The sequence below is a fragment of the Jaculus jaculus genome, chromosome X (genome assembly GCF_020740685.1).
Source record: "Jaculus jaculus isolate mJacJac1 chromosome X, mJacJac1.mat.Y.cur, whole genome shotgun sequence".
In the NCBI taxonomy this organism is placed as follows: domain Eukaryota; kingdom Metazoa; phylum Chordata; class Mammalia; order Rodentia; family Dipodidae; genus Jaculus; species Jaculus jaculus.
In genome coordinates, this window is record NC_059125.1 from 55,617,516 (window position 1) to 55,634,972 (window position 17,457).

The window sequence follows — 17,457 nt, forward strand, 5'->3', positions numbered from 1 at the left end:
CAGCAGACCTGCTTCACGTTGCACATGGCCATTTCCAAAATACAAGACCTATTGCAAACACAATGACCCTCTCTTTCCTGCATTTCTTACACTCCACAATACCAGGTAGGGTGCCAATTTGTTAATTATGGGGGACACCTGAATCAAGCCACCATATTTTGCAATGGAAAACAAACAAACAAACAGGTGTAGTTTCCTTATTCTGACTATAGTTGTTGGATGTCAATATTTTTTGTCTTCTACTTTACATTTTGCATTTAATAATGGAATTTTAGCATGCTTATTACTAAATGCTATATATACTGAGTACATTATTAGTTGATCTTTTGTTTTTTATTTAATACTTATTAGATATAATTAGAGTGTGTGAGCATGCCAGGGATTCTTGCTGCTCTGCAATCAAACTCCAAGTGCATGTACCACCTTGTGCATATGGCTTCATGTTGGTACTGAACGAGGAATCAAACCTAGGACAGTAAGCTTTGCAATCAAGCACTTTGAACCAGAGTCATCTCCTCAATTCTTAAATTTTTTTTGATGTTTTGGCATCTTGTAATTTTTTTAATGCACTGTAAAATAATATAATGTCTTTGGCAAATGAAGAAAGAGACAATTTACCTTAAGAAATTACATTAAGACAGTGGCCTCAGCCTTAATCTGATAATTTTAGAGAACTGAAAATCAGGAAAACAATTCTAATGTCTCTAAGTATATTCCTGTAATAATAGAGGGATTGAGTATTGATTAGAACAGTATCAATAAAATATGCCAGGACATCTTATTTATTTATTTATTTATTTTTGACTTTGGGAAATGAGGACTGTTTTACTGAAGTAAACTGTAGATAAATCAAGTCAGTTATTGGGCTTGAGGGATGGCTTAGTGGTTAAGGCCTTTGCCTGCAAAGCCAAAGATTAGATTTCCCCAGGATTCATGTTACCCAGATGTATGGGGGGCCACATGCATCTGGAGTTCATTTGCAGTGGCTGGAGACCTTGGCTTGCCCATTCTCTGTCTCTCCCTCCCTCTTTCTCTGTAAAATGAGTAAATAAATAAATAGAAATAAAATTTTGAAATAGTTATTTATAAATTTTTTGTTTATTTATATTTTTATTTTGAAAGTGACAGAGAGAGAACAAGGCAGATAGAGAGATAATGGGCCCACCAGGGCCTCTAGCCACTGCACATGAACTCCAGTCGCTTGTGCCCCCTTGTGCATCTGGCTAACATGGATTCTGGGGAATCAAGCCTCAAACTGGGTCCTTAGGCTTCACGGGCAAGTGCTGTAACCACTAAGCCATCTCTCTAGCCCCCAAATCAGTTATTTTTAAAAGAAATACAGAGGTAGAATATATACTTCACCTTGTCTTACGTGGGGATTGCCCTCCAAGCATTAAAGCAGAGGATCAAAAACCAAAATGGAAATGTAAAATACTGTATCCAAAATAAAAGGATACATGACAATATCTATTCTAAAAGGTATGAAGTAATATCTCATTATGATTTTCATTTGCATTTCCCTGATGATTATTAATGTTGACCACCTGTACTTGTGCCCTTTTGGTCATTTACATATCTTTGAAGAAATGTCTATTCATCTTTGTCCACTTTCAAATTGTGTTAATTTTTTCATTGTTGGATTTGTAAGTTTCTAATATATTTTTTGAAATTTACCTATTCTAAGAAGAAGACATGAAAAGTGAAATAAGTCAGTCTCAGAGGGATAAATACTATATGATTCCTCTCATCTGGGGTATCTAAAATAGTCATATATTTGTAAGACAGTAATCCAATCTTTAACAGGGGAGAGACAAAAGGGGATTCGTTCTATTGGTATGTTTAGCTACAGTTACAAGAAGAATAAAAACTGCATGTGGCCGGGTGTGGTGGTGCACGCCTTTAATCCCAGCACTTGGGAGGCAGAGGTAGGAGGATCGCTGTGAGTTCGAGGCCACCCTGAGACTCCATAGTGAATTCCAGGTCAGCCTGGGCTAGAGTGAAACCCTACCTTGAAAAAAAAAAAACTGCATGTGGTGGCTCATCCCTATAAACCACTGCTGGTCTTTTTGACTGAAATCCCTAGGGGTTGTCTTTATTTTTTTTTTTTAACTTTATTTGCAAGTAGAGAGAAAGAGAGAGAGACAGACAGACAGGCAGGCTGGATGAGAGAATGGATGTGCCAAGGCCTCAAGACTCTGCAAATGAACTCCAAATTCATATGCTACTTTGTGCATGTGGCTTTATGTGTGTACTGGGAAATTGAACCCGTGTCATGAGGCTTTGTAGGCGAGCACCTTAACCACCATGCCTCCAATTTTTAATTGAACATAACCTTTCTAGACATCCTGGTTATCTGTCAGACCATGGCCCAGATTGTTTAATTCTGATTATATAGATGCTTTCTTTATGTCCTTAGTGTTTGTTGTCTGTATACTTCCAAGTAGTTTTATGCATCTTTAGGTTTAAATAAATGAAGTTGAATTGTTGGGAATAAAAAAGTATTGCCTGAGTTCGGGGACATTTCTCAGTAAGTAAATTCTTGCTATGCAAGAATGAGGACCTACGTTCTAATTCCCAGTACCCACGAAAAATGCCAGTAATAGTACTACAAGTATGGAAACCCAGGGTTGCTGGTTAGCTTATCCTGGCAAATTGGTAAGCTCAGTTCAGTGGGAGACTATGCTTCAAAATAAGTTGAAATAAGGTGGTGAGTGATAAATGACACCCCAATAGTGAGCTCTGGCATGCACATTTCCCAACACATGAAGAAACATGTGTATCCACATCATACATGCAAAAAAGTATTTACTCATGAGATTTCTATTTTAATGCCATGTCATAGTTTTACAAATATACGTTTATATAGGCAAAATTACTGTGAGTTTAAGAATCATGCTTATCATTCTTTTTTGTTGCTATCTTATTTCAAAACACTTTTGTGAATACTTGCTTGTTTTTATTAGCCTGCAGACTGCAGAGCCTTAATAGACAAACTAAAGGTTTGTAATGATGAGCAACTCCTCTTGGAACTGCAGCAAATCAAAACCTGGAACATTGGAAAGGTATGTGAATCTATGATCACAAAAGGCAGATACTATATTAGTGCATCATTTTGCATGCTGTGGTAGGACCAAAGAAGCCAACATGGAATACCCTGATTCAGCACTTACTTAATAAGAATTACATAAGCATATGTCTGGCACAGCTTTACACCTGTGGAATTTAGCCTGAAAGACTGCTGAGAAAATTCTGAAAGAAAAAATAAATGTAATAAAAAGTTTTAGCTGAGAATTAGGACAGTTCACACATGTTATGTTAAGTTTGAGATAAAATAGTCTCTGGAGTTTTAAATAATTTTTTTCCTCATTAGACAATTCAAAAGTGAACTAATATAATGGGATCTGGTGAGGACATTTCTTTATCACTTTAGAATGACAATATAGCCAGAATTCTAACACTGAAAACCTAGTTTTAGGAATTGTGTGGTGTCTCCTAGTAGCATAGCATAACACCTTTGTATAACAATGAGCTCAGGCCTCTTTATCCCAGAGTGTTATCTTTCTTATGGACAGAGGCAGGAAGTAAATTTGTCATGCCATGCAGCTTCTTATAATCAAGCTCAACTGCTGTGGAATTTGGCTGTGTATGATGCAATTCCAACCCTCTAGAGGCTGAGGCAGATGGATCAGAAGTTCAAGTCCAGTCTGGGTTACATTGCAAGGCCTCAATTTTAAACCAAATTAAAACAAAATTCAATAACTAAGTACTCATTCAGTGTTGTTACTACCTTGTCATGTATCTCAGGCTATCCCTCTAGTAATGTCGATATTATTTACAAGTATATGCTCCCATGCCCAACTGCTTTTATCATCCGTTTACATTTTACTTCTCTCTAGTGTGAGTTATATCACTGGGTGGACCTGTTGGATCGTTTTGATGGAATTCTTGCTGATGCTGGACAAACTGTGGAAAATATGTCATGGATGCTTGTATGTGATAGGCCAGAAAGAGAGCAGCTGAAAATGCTTCTTTTGGCTGTGTTGAACTTCACAGCCTTGCTCATTGAGTACAGCTTTTCTCGGCATCTGTACAGCTCCATTGAGGTAAGAGAAGTACAAAACCGATTCTTTTTTTTTTTTTTTTTTTGTTATTTTTTTTTCCCCGAGGTAGGGTCTCACTGTGGTTCAGGCTGACCTGGAATTCACTATGTAGTCTCAGGGTGGCCTCCAACTCACGGTGATCCTCCTACCTCTGCCTCCCGAGTGCTGGGATTAAAGGCGTGCGCCACCACGCCCGGCTCCGATTCTTAACTATAATTGTGCATATTTATAAATAAGGGAATTAATATTTCTTTCTTTCTGATGGTTGCTTTCTTCCTTTACATTGTGGAGTGTTGGGTTTTTCAGCACCAATGATAATAGAAAAGGCTGTGGTAGAGGCTTGTCTCACATGTGCAAGGAAGGCCTTAGGTTAAATTTTCATAACCATAAAGGGTAACAAAGGTAGCTGTTTCTTAGGCATATATATTACCTTTCTTAGCTTCATGTAAAGGTTCTCTATTTTACTTTTTCTGTTTTTTCAAAATGTACAAAATACAGTACTTGCATTGAAGTGTTTTAGCAGTCAGGAATTGATTCTTATTTATTACATCTGCCCTAAATTTTTATTGATTTCCATTACACATTAATGCATTTCATCACCTTTAGGGTTTAATTTTTTTTGGAGATGGGGGAGTTTAAGGTAGGGGCTCACTCTAACCTTGGCTGAACTATGTGCTCTCAAGGTGGCCTCAAATTTATGGTGATCCTCTTCACCTTCCAAGTGCTGAGATTAAAAGCATGTGTCACCACACCCAGCTTGGGTTTAATTGTTTTGGTAATTTCTGGTTTACATTGAGCATATTCACACTATATTCCTTTGCTCTTTTCTCTTTTTAAATTTTTTTTTGTTTATTTTTATTTATTTATTTGAAAGTGACAGAGAGAGAAGGAGGCAGATAGAAACAGAGAGAGAATGGGTGCGCCAGGGCTTCCAGCCACTGCAAACCAACTCCAGACACGTGTGTCCCCTTGTACATCTGGCTAATGTGGGTCTTGGGGAATCGAGCCTCAAACCGGGCTTCATAGGCAAGTGCTTAACTGCTAAGCCATCTCTCCAGCACTGCTCTTAGAAGAGGCACATAGAGAGGATGGTTGTGCCAGGGCCTCCAGTCTGTGTAAACGAGCTCCAGACACATGTGCCACCTTGTGCATCTGGCTTATATGTGTTCTGGAGAATTGAACCTGGGTCCTTTAGCTTTGCAAGCAAGTGTCTTAACCATTAAGTCATTTCTCCAGCCCTGCCTTCTTGTCTTGCTCCCTCCACATTGTCACTTTTGTTTCTCTATACAGTTTCACTTCTACATTGTTTGTTTATACATACATGATTTTATGTGACTATATATGCATCTAGGAACCACAAATAGAGAAAACAAGATAGTTGTCCTTTTGAGACAGAGTAATTCACTTAATTTGATTATCTCCAATTGTATCCTTGTTCTTTTTTTTTTTTTTCTTGTTGGTTTTTCGCGGTAGGGTCTCACTCTAGCCCAGGCTGACCTGGAATTCACTATGGAGTCTCAGGGTGGCCTTGAACTCACAGCAATCCTCCTACCTCTGCCTCCCGAGTGCTGGGATTAAAGGCGTGCTCCACCACGCCCGGCTCTGTATCCTTGTTCTTGAAGACAGCATAACTTCATTCTTTGTGGCTGAACAAATTCTATTGTGTGTTTTTCCTTTTTCATTCTTCTTGAATACCTAGGTTGGTTCTGTAACTTAGCTATTATGAATAGTGATATTATAATAAACACTGATGTGCAAGCTTTGAGTAAATAACCAGGTGCTAGTTCATATAATAGTCCTATTTTTAGATTGTTGAGGAATCTGTTTTTCATGTACACTAAATGAGTTTACATTCCCACCAACAGTGTATAATAGTTCCCCTTTATCCATATCCCTACCACCGTTTGTTGTGTGTTTTCTTTTTGTGTTTGTGGATGTATGTGTGTGCATGCATATGGAGGCCAGAGGTGTTCCTTGCAAATGCTAGTCACCTTTTTGTTTTTCCTTAGACAGGGTGTCTTAATGGCCTGTAGCTTGCCAAGTAGGCTACACTAGCTGGCCGGTGAGCCTTACACATCCACTTGTCTCTGTTTTCCTAGCATTGGGAATACAAGATTACATAACTACACTTGGCTCTTTTGTTGTTGTTTATTTTTATTTATTTATTTGAGAGCCACAAAGAGAGAAAGAGGCAGACCAGGGCCTACAGCCACTGCAAACAAACTCCAAATGCATGTGCCGCCTTGTGCATCTTGTGCATTGTTACATTATTTTTATTTTATTTGAACCCTCTGACTTTTTTTATTTTTATTTTTCAGAGAGAGAGTGAGACAGAGAGGACAGATAATTGGGCCTCAGATGCTTGCACCACCTAGTGGGCATGTGTGACCTTGTGCTTGCTTCACTTTTGTGCATCTGGTTAACATAGGATTTGGAGAATAGAACATGGGGGGCCTTAGGCTTTGCAAGCAAGCACCTTAACTGCTGAGCCATTGCTCCAGCCAAGCTCTTATGATCTTGTTTATCCTATCCTTTAGGTTTTGGTTATGTTATACTTTCATTTTCATTCAACTCTAGAGTTTTCTTTTTTCAAGGTAGGGTCTCACTCTAGCTTGGGTCGACCTGGAATTCACTGTAGTCTCAGGGTGGCCTGGAACTCACTGTGATCCTCCTATCTCTGTCTCCCAAGTACTGGGATTAATGGTGTGTGTCATCACATCATTAAGTTTTTAACCCTTTTTTAAAAAATCAATCTTTATTTTAAAAACTTAATTTTATTCAGTTTAGTTTATTTATTTGAGAGAGAGAGAGAAAGAAAGAAAATGAATGGGGTTCTAGAGACATAAAGATGTGTGTGTCACTGGAGTTTTTAGCAGTAGGTGGAGGCATTGGCAAGCCCAATTGACCTGTCTCTCTCCTCTTTATCTAGATTAGGGCTATACAAATGTCTTACTGGTTTAGGCACTGCAGACTGAATTCCCCAGGATCCATTTAAGCTAGATGTACAAAGTGATGTATGTGTCTGGACTATGTTTTCAGGGGCTGAAGGCCCTGGCCTTGTCCTCGCCCTCTCTCATTAGGCTTTGCAGGCAAATACACCTTAACCACTGAGACATCTCTCTAGCCCTGGAGTTTATTTATATATTTATTTTGAGGTAGGGTTTTTGCTATAATCCAGCCTAACCTGGAACTCACTTTGTAGTCCAAACTGACTTCAATGTCACAGCAGCAGTTCTCATACCTCAGCCTCATCAGTGCTGTGATTAAAGGCATGAGCCATCACATCCTGCTCAATCTTGGAATTTTTAATTTTCTTTTTGATTTCTTCTGTAAACTATTTGTTCAGTAGTATATAATCTCAGTAAGTTTGTGTAAGTTGTATTTTTCATGCTGTATTGTAGTTTTTACTTCACTGTGATCAAATATAGAAAAATTATTTCAACTTTTCTATAATTATTAAGATTTGTTTTGTGTCCTAGAATATGATCTATTTTAGATGAATTCCATGGGCTGCTTATAGGATTGAATTTTAGGCTGGGCATGTTTTTTGTCTGTTATTCTTGTTTGCCTGTCTTCATAGAGATCTCATATTCTCTTGTATCTTTTATTCCATTTAATACTTAAGTAGAACTATGATATTGATGTTTCCAGCCTTTCAAAAAAAAAAAAGATAAAATTTAGAATTGGAAAGATGTCTTAGCGGTTAAGGCTGCTACTGGCAAAGCCAAAGGACTCAGGTTCAGTTCACTAGGACCCATGTAAGCTAGATGTATAAGGTGGTGCATGTGTCTGGAGTTCGCAGTGGCTGGAGGCCCTGCCATGCTGCCACACTCTTTCTCTCTGCCTGTTTCATTATGTCTCTCTCCCTCTCTCAAATAAATGAAAATAATAAAAATAAATATTAAAAAAATAAGGTTTATTGGACTTGGTGACCCACACTATTAGTCCCAGAATTCAGGAAGCAGACATAGGAGGATCACTGAGTTTGAGGTCAGCCTTGGCTAAAGTGAGACCCTACCTCAAAAAGAACAAAGAAGAAGAAGGAAAATGGAAGAAGAAAGAAAGAAAAAGCAGAGGAAGAAAAGGGTGAATTGTGCTGCAGTTGTATGGGGTTTTCTGTAGTTAGATCCATTTGATTTATGATGTCTTTAATTCATGTGCATCTTTATTTACTTTTGGCTAGGATGACTTTGTTAGGTGGTGAGATTGGGATATTGAAGCTACTCTGCTTTTGTGTTTAGAAGTTGATCTGTGACTTTAGAAGCATTTGTTTCATGAAGTTGAGTGTATCTATTTGGTGTGTATGTGTTTACCTGATGGATTACTCCTCTAAGTAGTAAAAAATGGCTTTTTTTTTGTTTGGTCTTTTCTGCCTAAGTTCATTTGGTTTTTCGAGGTAGGGTCTCACTCTACCTCAGGCTGACCTGGAATTCACTGTAGGCTCAGGGTGGCCTTGAACTTTACAGCCATCATCCTACCTCTGCCTTCCAAGTGCTGGGATTAGAAGTGTGTGGCACCATGCCCAGCTTCTTCTGACTAGTTTTGAAGTCTGTTTTGTCACTTGTTAGAACAGTAGACTTTCTCTTCAGTTTAGTCTAAAATATCTTCTATAGAGCTTACTTAGTCAAGAATTACATTAGCCTGTTTTTGTCATGGGAAAGTTGTCTTTGTCCTTTTATGAAAGGTACCTTGCTGGATGTAGTATTCTGGGTTTTAACCTTTCAGAACTTGAAATACATAATTTAAAGTCATCCTGTTTTTAAGGTTTCTACTGTGATATTTGCTGTTACTTTGATGGGTATATAAAGCTTTGTATGTAACAGTATTTCTTTCTCTTGCCACTTGTAATTTTTTTTTTTATTCTGTATGTTTTCTCTTTCAGTTACAATGTGATATAGGTATTTTCTTTTCTGGGCTTAGTCCATTAGGTCTTTGGTGTTCCTTCATGTATCTCAATATCTTCTCTTAATTTTTGAAAATTTTCTGCCATGATTCTATTGAAAAAGATTTTATGAAAATGAATATTTTTTCCTCAATTTTTATTAGCATTTTCCATGATTATAAAAAATATCGCATGGTAATACCCTCTCTCCCCCCACTTTCCCCTTTGAAATTCCATTCTCCATCATATCCCCTCCCCACCTCAATCAGTCTCTCTTTTATTTTGATGTCATGATCTTTTCCTCCTCTTATGATGGTCTTTTGTAGGTAGTATCAGGCACTGTGAGGTCATTGATATCCAGGTCATTTTATGTGTGCAAGGAGCACGTTGTAAGGAGTCCTACCCTTCCTTTGGCTCTTATATTCTTTCCACCACTTCTTCCGCATTAGACCCTGAGCCTTGGAAGGAGTGATAGAAATGTTACTCAGTACTTCAGTCACTTCTTTCCAGAACTATGATACCTTCTGAGTAGTCCCAAGGTCACTTTCATCTGAAAAGAGAAGATTCTCTACCCAAAGTGAGAGTAGTGTTAATATAAGGGTATAAATATTAAGAGAAGTGCTTACTGGGCAGTTTGATAAGCATAGTATATACATTTATCCAGACATCAGCAGATGTTACACCCCTAGGGCTCATGACTACCCCTGTTTGAAGTTTTGAGTATCAGGGATGTATTCCCTCCCTTGGAGCGGGCCTCCAGTCCAGTTGGAGGGCAGCTGGCTTCCACCATGACAGACATGCCACTATTGTACCCATTGGCTCATTTGGCCTGGCTGGCCAAATATAAGGCTTGCTGGGCATGGTAGCTGAGGTAGGAGTATAACTGAGTTCAAGGCTACCATGAGAATACAGAGTGAATTCTGGTCAGCCTGGACTAGAGTGAAACCCTGCCTTTAAAAACCAAAAATAGAATGAAATAGAAATATTTAGTGTCAGCCACCTTTTATCCCACTTTCTCTAGTTTATACCGTGAAAATTTTGGCAGACTGTACTTAAGCATCTTCTGTCATCTTCCACAAGCCTCTGATAGATGTTGATGTAGTCATTTTCAGTTGCTAATTCACTGTCCTACCTGCTGATTAAAAATATAAGCCATTCTCTCCTGGTACCTACCTGTAGGGAGATTAGTTTTCAAGGACCTACTCACAGTACGAAGTTCTCGGTAGATAGAACCTTATCTTCCTTATACAAAATGGTATGGTATTTACATATAACTTACGTGTACTTTACAATTACTTCACATTCACTTGTCATACCTAAGACAAGAAGTTTCTTACTTAGTTTTCTTGTTACTATATCTAAGTACCTGAAGGGATAGGAGAAGTTTAGTTTGGGTCATGGTTTGTGGGGATATACTTTATCATAGGGAGAGAGATATAGTGAGTTGCTCTAAGGTTAGTTACTCTTGAGTTGAGGCTACATTGTAACAATTTTACTTTATGTATATGACATTAGCTGCTGTTGGTATCTTTAAATTTGTTATGAAGGATATAGGAATGCAGAATTATTTTGGTCCTAATATATTTGAATTTTAGTTGGAAATTATATGTTCTGGAGTTGTCCATACATATGAGATACTACATATATCTCTTGTAATTCGTCCTTCATGTTGGAAAGAGATGCAGTTTTGAATATTGCATTGTGAGCTGCTTGATTAAAAGCTTTTTGGACAAGGTTATATATTGTAGGATCTTGAATATTTATAGAATGTTTTTGTATTGAGGCTAAACAAGTTAATAGTTTTATGAATGTTGACAAATACACTATTATCTTGGCATTTTAGCTTTTTCGTGCCAAATAGCAATAACTAGAATGTGGTCTTTTTTTGTCCCTGTAGCATTTGACTACTTTATTGGCTTCCTCTGATATGCAAGTGGTGCTGGCAGTCCTTAACCTTCTATATGTATTTAGCAAAAGATCAAACTACATAACACGTCTTGGATCTGACAAGAGAACCCCACTGCTAACACGGCTACAGCATTTGGCAGAGGTAAGTCTTGGGCGAAGACTGAAAGAAGTTAAAAAATAAAATGAAAGAATCTATTGTTCATTTCCTGAGATGTTCTCATTTTCTCAAAGTGAATTAGAATCCCTGAGTTAACTTTATTGACTCAAATGCAAGCAATTGGAGCACTAAAGTAACTTCCAAAAATCCCTAAGCATTTTAGGGTTTTTTTTGTTTTGTTTTGGTTTTGGTTTTTCAAGGTAGGGTTTCAGTCTTAGCCCATGCTGACCTGGAATTCACTATGTAGTCTCAGGGTGGCTTCGAATTCACAGCCATCCTCCTACCTCTGCCTCTCCTACCTCTGCCTCCTGAGTGCTGGGATTCAAGGCATGCACCACCACACCCAACTCATTTTAGTTTTTAAAAAGGAATTTTAGGCCAGGCATAGTATGTAATCCCAGCACTGAAACAACAGGATCATTATGGCTATCCTGGTCTACAATGTGAGTTCTAGATCAGCCTGGCCTAAAGTGAGATCCTGCCTCAAAAAATAAAAGAAATTTCAAGCATTTCATGAATCTCTGCTTACAAAGCAGAATTTCCTTTGTTCAAAACTGGTAGCTTCCATTCTGGAAAGTTGAATCATAGATTCTGTGTTACAAGGTACCATAGGGCAATAAAAAGTTCTAAGTTTGAATCTGAGCTCTGGTGTCAGTTTTCTGAGTGGTAGTCTTCATATTTCTGTTAAACAATTAAATCCGTTAGAATGTAAAAATATCATAAGTTGAAACATTGTAACCATTTGCAATTTCATAAAAGTAGATACTGAGGATCCCTTATACTTGACAAGTTACTTTTCTGTACTGCTTTGAAGATTCCCTTACTGATTTTGGCTACCGACAGCTTTCTTTTTTTTTTTTTTTAAAAGATATATTATTTATTTATTTGAGAGAAAGAAGCAGAGGGAGAGAGAGAAAATGGGCACTCCAGCCACTGCAAACGAACACCAGATGCATGTGACCCCTTTGTCATCTAGCTTACGTGGGTCCTGGAGAATCAAACTAGGATCCTTTGGGTCTGCAGGCAAATGCTTTAACCACTAAGCCATCTCTCCAGCCCTACCGATAACTTTGTGACTGTAATGCATCTTTTTTTTTTTAAAAAAAATTTATTTATTTGAGAGCGACAGACACAGAGAGAAAGACAGATAGAGGGAGAGAGAGAGAATGGGTGCGCCAGGGCTTCCAGCCTGTGCAAACGAACTCCAGACGCGTGCGCCCCCTTGTGCATCTAGCTAACGTGGGACCTGGGGAACCGAGCCTCGAACCGGGGTCCTTAGGCTTCACAGGCAAGCGCTTAACCGCTAAGCCATCTCTCCAGCCCTGTAATGCATCTTGATCATGAATCTTCTTGTAGTTGTATACTGGCAGTATTAGGTTATTTTTCTATCTGTTTTAAGGTAGTGTCTCATATTCTTTATTGAAAAGTGCACATTTTAAATATTAAATGCGGCACTTCTGGAAATCAGATTCTCATTTTTTTCTTAGAATTTATTTTTTATTTTATTTTACTTTATTTATTATTATTTTTTGTGTTTTGTTTTTTAAGGTAGGGTCTCACTGTAGCATAGGCTAACCTGGAGTTTGTTGGGTAGTCTCAGAGTGGCCTCGAACTCATGACAGTCTACCTACCTCTGCCTGTCAAGTGCTGGAATTAAAGGCATGTGGTACCACACCTGGCTTTTTTTTTTAAGCATTTTATTTATTTATTATTTGTTTGTGTGAGTGAGAGTGAAGGGGCACACCAGGGCTCTAGCCACTTCACACAAACGCTAGGTGTATGTGGGACCTTGTGTATGTGGCTTTATGTGGGTACTGTGGAATGAAACCTAGGTCATTTGGCATTGCTAGTAAGCACCTTAATCACTAAGCCCTCTTTCCTAGAATTTATTGTTATTACTTTGAGTTAATTTTCTGAACTAAATGCAAAACAAATCAGAAAGTTAAAAGATCATAATTGAACCAGTGTGTCTATTCTTAACATCATAAAGGTAAATGTTAGGTGTGGCCATAGAATTTTGTCATTATAAAGTGATGAGCTAATAATTCCCCTGAAACACATTGAAATAAAAACAGAATTTCCCAGTCTTGACCGATGTGCTCTGTATGTTGGAGATAAATTCATCCAGAAAAAAAAGTTTATCCCTATTCTTTAGCTTTCACTTCTTTCTGATGCAGAGACTAATATTACAGGTGACTGCTTAGGACCTTCTCAGGTCCTAAGTATATGCTTGCATTGGCAATGTGTGTGGTCCCTTTAAATGTCCAGAATTATGAGAAATGCCCTATATCCCAAATTATTCATGTTGTAGCCCTTTTTCCCACAGTCTTTCTGTGTTTTGTTGCAAGTGTTACATGCCATGTTGCAAGAAATAATGCATTTACCATTTTATTAAGTTCCTGCCTATTTCCCTGTTTCTGATTGTTTCAAATTAAGCAAAAGTAAGTCCTTTCACTTCAGGAACCAAAATAACTAATGACAGTTATTTGACAGTAAAGTTTAATCACTTTTATCCTGGGATATGGATTGTTGTCTACAGTCCTTGCTGAATTGGGGAATAATAGGGGATAATAAAGGGTGGAGAATTCAAAATTTTAAAACTCCCTTATCAAAGCTTGACATGGCCAAGCTGGGTGTGGTAGCAAATGCCTTTAGTCCCAGCACCTGGGAGGCACAGGTAGGAGCATTGCCATGAGTTCAAGGCCACCCTGACACTACATAATGGATTCCAGGCCAGCCTGCGCTAAGAGCAAGACCCTACTTCCAAAAACAAACAAAAAAAACCAACAACAACAAAAAAAAACAAACACGGTTTTCCTCAATTATTTTCTTACTGCTATAAAGTTTTGATTTTTTTTTTTTTTTTTTAGAATTCTGATGAATTTGATTCTGAGCTGACATTTTTCCAGTATATTCACCACTTTTGTAATAGGATGGACTTTAGCGTTTCCTACTTTTCCATTTTACTGGTATCACTCCAAGTAAAATAGTTCATTGTTTGCCAATTCCAAGGTGGAGATTATACATGTTTGCAGATGCCCTTTCTTACTAGAAGTAGGCCTTTAAAGTATTCATTGTGAATAACAAATTTCTTCTATTTCACCTTTGGTACAAGTTATATACTATTATTTGGATAATTAATAAAGCAGTCCCCATTTTTCAGTGTTCGTTGTTTCATATATGATATCCTGATTTTGAAAGGCTATCAGATGCTAGCCATGGTAGCACATACCTTAAATGACAGGAATTGGCCTAGGCCTATAGAATGAGTTTTAGGTCAGCCTTGGCTAGAGTGAGACCCTGCCTTAAAAAAGGGTTGTGGTTGGAGAGATAACCTAGCTGTTAAGGCACTTGCCTGCAATGCCAGAGGACCCAGGATTGACTCCCGAGGACCCACATAAGCTGGATGCACAAGGAGGCACACACATCTGGAGTTTGTTTCTAGTGGCTGGAGTACCTGATGCAACCATTCTCTCTACCTCCCTATTTCTGTACCTCTCTCTCTACGAAATAAATGAATATTAAAATAAAAAGCCTACTAGGTACTGTGAGAAGGCTTACTTCTCAAGGACTAGGCAGAGCTGTTTTTTTTTTTTTTTAAAACCACTTGTATTCCAGGTTCATTAGTATCATTATATAATGGAGTTCTCTGTGAATGGCAACATCAATGATTATCACTGTTTAAAGTAAATATTTCGGGCTGGAGAGATGGCTTAGCGGTTAAGCGCTTGCCTGTGAAGCCTAAGGATCCCGGTTTGAGGCTCGGTTCCCCAGGTCCCACGTTAGCCAGATGCACAAGGGGGTGCACGCGTCTGGAGTTCATTTGCAGAGGCTGGAATCCCTGGTGCGCCCATTCTCTCTCACTCCTTCTATCTGTCTTTCTCTCTGTGTCTATCACTCTCAAACAAACAAACAAACAAACAAATAAATAAATAAATAAATAAATAAAGTAAATATTTCATTAGGAGATGGTGTTATGATTTTAGCCTTTCTCAAGGAGAAAATACTGAAATTATACAGAGAAACCATGCTTGAGCCCTTCCAGATCCATGGTGATTGGGGCCCACATTGGATTCATGAGAATAAATGAATTCATGGATAAGTGGCATTTGTACTTGAACCATACAGGCATGAATTACCTACTAAATTTAGGGGAGAGGTATAATCAGTTTACTGAACTTAATGATTATACCAAGGATAACTCAGATTTTTAAATTTAAGGGTAATGGGTGATAAAGATGCAGATTGATTTATCATAAGCAAGATTATGTAGTTGGAAATCAGAGATTAGAAGCTCTGTTCTGCATTATGGCACATGTGCTTTTTTAAGTATCTAAGTGTAGTATTAAATATTGCAGAATCTTTTGCCCTGTAACTTGACTGGTGTTAAACAAAGATACAAATGCATTTCCACCCTGGTGCATAAAATGATCTGTTAGGATGTCAAGCAAGGCCAAATGTGATACTACCAACCTGTTAGTAAATATGAATGATGTCATGTAGATTGTAGTATCTCGTTGTTTGTTACTTATATGTTATTTGAACATCTTCAAACAACCATACATACATCTTGCTTGAATCTCAAGTTCTTGGTTTTATTCCCTCTTTGACTTGACTGGATACCTTCACAGCAGCGTGCGTCTACAAGTGGCTGCATACTCTTAAAAATATTTTTTTTGTATGTGAGCTCGTAAGACAGATAAGTATTGTCTTAACATTGTCTTTTTCTTATACCAAGAGCTGGGGTGGAAAGGAGAATGGCTTTGGACTTGCAGAATGTTGCAGAGATTTACATATGTTGGTAAGTATTTAGGATGTAGTATCTTTTGGGAAGTTTCTAAGCCATGTTTTACAGTGAGGAAAAATGAGACATAGTCTCTCCTAGGAATCAGCCAAGGAGTGCTTCATCTCTGTGCATGCTGATTCCCACAAATAGGGTTAGGGTTAGTAAATAAGAGATTGGGAAATAGATTTTGTTTAATTTATTTGAAAGTAGTTATTAAAAAAAAGACACCCAGAAAGTAAAGTCAGGCATACTTGAGAGGGGAAGGATCAGGAAATTAATGTCAGTCTTGTATGTTACACCTTCTCTTACGCCCTCCCCACAACAAAAGGTGTATTTGCTTGTGTTGTTATACTGAACTAAGTCTCATTTTCAATTAGAAAGTTAGTTTTAAAACAGCTACTTGGAAACAGAACTCAATACTTTTTAATATCCTTTTGTATTTAGTCCCTATCTATAACCCATGCTCATATTATGCATTATCTCATCCTTCCCATTGCTTTTTTGGAGTACTGAGATATAGCGCACATGGAGCCTGATTTGTCTTGTCAGATAGATGTGATGAAATTTAGCAGTTTATCTTAGCAAACTTCCCCCTCCTCACATAAGTTCTTTTTGTAGTCAAAGAAATCTACACATTAAGAGCAGTTCATGGGCTGGAGAGATGGCTTAGTGGTGAAGTGCTTGCTTTTGAAGCCTAAGGACCCCAGGTCAAAGCTCAATTCTCCAGGACCCACATTAGCTAGATGCACAAGGGGGTGCTTGTGTGTGGAGTTCATTTGCAGTGGCTGGAGGCCCTGACGTGCCCATTCACTCTCTGTTGCTCTCAAATAAAAATTAAAAAGCAGGTTATTTTTCCACCTTAGCTTGTATACTTAGTGATTACTTTTTGAATGGATGTTGGTAATATGGGAAATAAATGTCTGTTTAGTTATTATTCTTATAAAGCAATTTTTCATTTTAATGTTTAGTGGATTAATTCTGAACCTTGTTTTGCATGTTAAGATTACTCTTTGCCCTTTGGAAGAACTATGATGTACTATGCTCAACTTGAGTGATGTCTGTGGCCTACTTTAGTCCTTGTCTATGTTAATAAAAACACATCAAATTTTGAAAGCTTTGTAATTTTTTTAAATATTTATTTGTTTTGTGAGAGAGATTTAGAGAAAGAGAATATGCACTCCAGGGCTCCCAACTGCTACAAACAAACTCCAGGTGCATGTGCCACCTTGTGCATCTGATTTACATGTGTCCTAGGAAGTGAAGCTTTGCAGACAAGTATCTTAACTGCTAAGCCATTTCTCCAACCCCAGATTTTGTAATGTATAAATGGGCTGGCATGATGATACACACCTTTAATCCCAACACGTGTGAGGCAGAGGTAGGAGGATCTCCATGAGTTGGAGGCCAACCTGAGACTACATAGTGAATTCTAGGTCAGCCTGTGCTAGAGCAAGACCTTACCTCTAATGAAAAAAAAAAAAAGTGTGCCAGGCTTGGTAGTGCATGCCTTTAATCACTGGAAAGGCAGAGGTAGAAGGCTTGTTGTGAGTTCTAGGTTGTCCTGCACTAGAGTGAGACTCTACCTCAAAAGAAGCCCAAAAAGAATAGAACAGTAATGCATGCA

General features: G+C 38.1%; 1 protein-coding gene across 13 annotated transcripts in view; it reads left to right on the forward strand.

The window, feature by feature from the left end:
• The window catches only part of Huwe1 (HECT, UBA and WWE domain containing E3 ubiquitin protein ligase 1), a 198,312-nt gene that overhangs the window by 48,986 nt on the left and 131,869 nt on the right, over window positions 1-17,457 (forward strand). For all 13 annotated transcript variants that reach the window (XM_045140148.1, XM_045140153.1, XM_045140152.1 and 10 more), the window contains 4 exons: window positions 2,964-3,062; window positions 3,897-4,103; window positions 10,880-11,032; window positions 15,786-15,848. In XM_045140148.1, coding sequence (XP_044996083.1) covers window positions 2,964-3,062; window positions 3,897-4,103; window positions 10,880-11,032; window positions 15,786-15,848 — 522 coding nt within the window. The remainder of the gene's footprint in view (window positions 1-2,963; window positions 3,063-3,896; window positions 4,104-10,879; window positions 11,033-15,785; window positions 15,849-17,457) is intronic.